The sequence below is a fragment of the Pteropus vampyrus genome, unplaced genomic scaffold (assembly GCF_000151845.1).
Source record: "Pteropus vampyrus isolate Shadow unplaced genomic scaffold, Pvam_2.0 Scaffold267, whole genome shotgun sequence".
Taxonomy (NCBI): Eukaryota; Metazoa; Chordata; class Mammalia; order Chiroptera; family Pteropodidae; genus Pteropus; species Pteropus vampyrus.
In genome coordinates this window covers 294219-298465 of record NW_011889048.1, presented here as the reverse complement: position 1 = coordinate 298465, position 4247 = coordinate 294219, and the positions used below count along the sequence as shown (strand labels likewise).

Here is a 4247-nt window from a genome sequence, read left to right as displayed (position 1 = left end):
AGGGCGAGCGGCCCGGGAGGGTGCGGGACGCGGGCAGTGTGCGGCGCCGCGCGGGGGCAGGCATTGTACCCACACCCGGAGCGGCCAGAAACCTCGGGGCCTCCCACCGCGCCCCTCCGGGAAGCCACTGCGAGCGGAAGCGCAAGGCAATCCCCGTGCCTCGTGGCCGGACCCTGGCTTGGCAGCTCACTCAAGGGTCGTTCCGGCGGGCGCCCCTACCCCGGGGCGCAAGGTCCCGGCGAGAGGTGGCGCTGAGGGCGAAGCCTGCATCTCGGTGACGTGGCCGGTGCTGGGGGGCCCCTCCCGCGCCGGTGCCACATCGCGTCCCGCCCCCGGCCCACGGGCCGGGCCCGCTTCCCGAGTCGCACCCGCCCGAGCTGTGACGTGACGCGGCGTCCCTGGCTGCGCCTTCTCGCGCCGCTCCGCTCGGGGCTGCGGTGAGTCAGCAGCGCCGGCGCGCCCTCTGCCGGCCCCGCCCGGGAGCGCTGCCCCGAGTCTCGAGGAGGAGGGGGCGCCGAGGCTGCCCCGGGCAGAGGAGAGGCCGACCGACTGCGGGCTTGCGGAGAGCCACGCTAGGAGTGCGAGGCCTCTAAAGCAGGACAGTGAGGCCGCACAGCCGGGGAAACTGAGGCTGGAACCGCAACTAGCTCAAGGTCACTCGGGGGAGGGGGAGTGCCCGGGGGGCGGGGCGGGGGCTGAGGTCCCCGCCAGGCGGTGCTGGCTGCGCCTCGCCCCTCCCATTCCACGCCCTGAGGGGTCTTCCCGGGTCTGGAGACACCCCAAACCCTGCCTGACCCAAGAACAAAGAAAAGTGGGACACCCTCGGGAGCCTAGAGTGGGAAACCTCTCTTTGGCCCGCAAGTTCCTGCCCACAACTCACCCCACGCGGCCAGTCCGTGCTCCCAGCAGTCCGGAGAGTGCCCGCGTCCTGGACGAGAGCTCAGTGTCGGGGTAGGTCTGGGGCCGAGCGGGCGGCCCGGAGCCTTTATCCGCACCGCCTTCCCTGGGGTGGAGTTTGGGCGGGCAGGGGGCGGGGGGCCAGGCGGGCGGTGACGCACGCTGGCCCCCGCCCCTGCCTGCTGGCCAGGGCCCTGGGGCGCCGCCCGGTCCGGGCCGCTCGCCCTGTAAATGAGGGCGCTCCTTGAATGCCGCTGAACTCGGGGTCGGGGTCGGCGGAGCCGACGACTCGGGCGCACCTCTATTCGGACCCCTGGGACGCCGTTTGAGGGTGCGCAGCTGGTACCCTGCCCCGCCCCCTTTCCTGCCGCCCCAGGCCCTTTGCTTCCGCCTGGGGGCGCCCGAGTTGGTGGGGGCAGGAAAGGGAGCCTGAGTCAGTGGCCGAGGTCCAGGAAAACAAGCCGCAGTCACCTGCCTGGAGTGGGGGTGCCCCGGCCAGCTGCCTGGGCAGGCAACCTCCTGCATCCCTTAACAGTGACCTCAGATGGCATTTATGGAGCGATTAACCAGCGCCAGGCCTGCCTTGTGCAGCCAGTCACTGCGCGCCACGCGCTGGGGGACCTCGGGAGGTTACTGGCCTCTGGAGCCTGTGGGTGGCATGGAAATCTAGCAGGGCTCACTGGCCTGCGGTGGGGGGCCCTCAGCTGCACCGGTGATGCCGTCATTCCTCATTACCGCGAGCTCAGAACCTGGCGTCCAGCCTGTGGGGCAGGCACACCCTCCAGCACCCATTCCACAGATGAGAAAACTGAGGCCGAACGGGGAAATGTATCGAGTTGTCCTTTCCTTCAGATTGCCCTGGGTAGGGGGTTTTCTGAAGATGACTGGTAGGGGGCGGGGCCCTCCTTCCTCCTGCTCCCTTCTCCCCAGGAGACCCCGGGTTCTACCCACCCACCCCACCCACTTATCTGTTTTTCTCCTTTATCTGGCCTGACCACCTCCACCCCCACCCTCGCCCTGGGCACCCCTCCCAGGGTTGTGTTCCTTTGTAGGTTTTCTTCCTGCCCCCATCCCCAGGTGGCTGGGCTGGCAGGAGGGGGGTGTCACTGAGGCTGGGGTTCAGGGATGGAGAGGGAGCACAGAGGTGGTGCAAGAAACCGAGCTGAGGCCGGAGCACCTGGAGGGGCAGGCTGGGCGGCCCCCTTGGGTGAGGGTGCTGCTGCTGGGGTGGGCAAGGCTGTGTAACCTCAGGCCAGTCCCTGACCGTGCTGGGCCCCTTGGGTCATGTCTTTGGGGCTGGGGGAGTCACCCTCAGGTCTATGCTAATAAACGCGCCAGTCAACCCACTTCCATGTTTCCGTTCAGAGCGGCCCGCGCTCCGGATCGTACCGTGTGTGAGCACGCACGCACCAGGGATGCCCTTCTTGCCCCGGGGCCTGCCACGAGGAGGGCATCGTTGCTCCTGGTTCCCGGCCGTGTCCTGCCCCAGGTCGCGGCCCAGCCAGCACGGGCTGTTCTGTGCAGCCCGTCAGGGAAGGGTGTCCCCAAGGCTTCTGTCTTTCATGGTGCCTGTGCTGTGCTAGCAGGTCCTGGCGGCACCCAGCTTTTTCCCCCAGCTACAGGCTGAGGCCTCTCAGAATGTGGGGATACCTGCCAGGGGTTCCTAGTGTGGAGGAGCCCTGGTGCAGGGGCTTGAAGATCTACCTCCCTTCTCGTGCCCCCGCAATCTCATTTGAAGCAGCTGGGCTGGCCAGGCACTCTTAAGAATCCGGGCTCTGAGTCAGCGATGGCGGCGGGGGATACACCTGTGACCCCCATGGCTGACAGCCTTATCTGGGCTGGGAGTCCTGCTGCTTTGGCCTCGACAGCCAGAGTAAGGAGGCCCAACGTACCCCCCAGAGCCATGAGCTCGCCTGGAGGCCCCTGCGCGTGTTCCGCTGCGCCACCCCTCAGACTCAGCCATGGAGGAGTCACTTGCACGGGACTGTGAGTACATAGCCCATCCGTGCTGACACGCCCTGGGGTGGCCTCCCTGTCACCTCCCGGCTGCCAGTGACACAGAGGAAGACCCAAGCTCTTGCAGTCACCTTCCTGGAATCCCCTGCCGGCCCCGCTCAGGCCTGGGGAGACCAAGGAGGCCCCAATTTGGGCTGCACCCAGGGCTGCGAAAGGGAGGAGGTGGGCCAGTGCTGAAGCCGACCAGGACCTGGGCTGGCCACGCCCAGATGCCCCGCCCCAGCTGGGGCTGGCCCAGGCGCCTGGGTGCCAACGCCACTGGGGATTGGGCACCCAGCCAACCAGGGCCACCCACAGGCCAGGCCGGCTCAAGGGAGGGACCTCTGTGGGAGCAGGCAGGACCCGCCCCTTCCCAGCCTGGCTGGGGCAGGGCCAGGGAGCTCACAGGGCAGATGTCACAGGCTGAAACCCAACAAGACGCCAGGTGTCTGTCCAGTAGCCCAGGCTGGTGCAGGAGTCACAGCCACTATCCCCTAACCTGCTGTCCCCATGCCTGACCAGTGGCCACTTCTCCTCCCACCCTCTTGGTGTGAAGGCCAGCCCTCAGCCCACCGCCCGGCCTGGCCCCAACAGCTGTGCCCCACCCTCCACTCCCATTCACTGCAGGCCACTCCCAAGGCTGCTGCTGTACCTCACAGGGGACACAGGGTCGCAGGGCGCCAAACCCACCACCCCAGGCGGAGACAAAGTCGCACACATGAGTGGGGACCCTGGTCTTTAATGGGGTGCGACCAAGGCCAGGCTATCTGTAAGCAGCAGCTAGGGACAAGTCACTGCTGCACACTCTGCAGGAACGGAAACGGTGGGCAGCAGATCACGCTGGCGGGAACTTGGGAGGCGAGAGGTGAGCCCCGGGGGTGTCTGTCACCTCAAGAGCAGAGGTGGCACTACACTGCCCCCTGCCGGTCTCCTTGAAATGACGACCCCCCCCCAGATGGGCCGTCCTCACCCCCGGTCACAGTGAACCCCAGCGAGCCGGCTCTCCCTGCCCAGAGCACCCCCTCACAGGCAAGAGGGGGTGCCCGAGCCCCGTCCCCGAGGGGGTGAGAGGCGCAGCCGCCTACTCCAGGGCCTTCACCAGCGCCTCGCTGGCCTCGATGCGGATCTGGATCTCGGCCCGGGCAGCCTCGTCCGCCGCCCCCGACAGCTCCGCCTGTGCTTTCTCCAAGTTTGCCTTGGCTGCCTGCAGTGGGGAGGGGTTGGGCGAGGGTCAAGTGGCATCCGCGACCTGGTACGTGCCCCTCCACCCCCAAAGCCATAAGCTCTTGGACCCTGCTGCTGCTTGGTGCCTCGGTTTCCCTTCAGACACTCACCCCCAGGTCCAGCATGTCCAA

General features: G+C 67.6%; 1 protein-coding gene across 1 annotated transcript in view; it reads right to left on the bottom strand.

Moving 5' to 3' along the window:
• The window catches only part of LOC105302231 (translation initiation factor IF-2-like), a 2541-nt gene extending 701 nt beyond the window's left edge, over nt 1-1840 (bottom strand). Inside the window, exon 1 of the mRNA XM_011375188.2 lies at nt 881-1840. Coding sequence (XP_011373490.1) covers nt 881-1422 — 542 coding nt within the window. The 5' untranslated portion in view covers nt 1423-1840. The remainder of the gene's footprint in view (nt 1-880) is intronic.
• Between the last annotated feature and the right edge of the window lie 2407 nt (nt 1841-4247).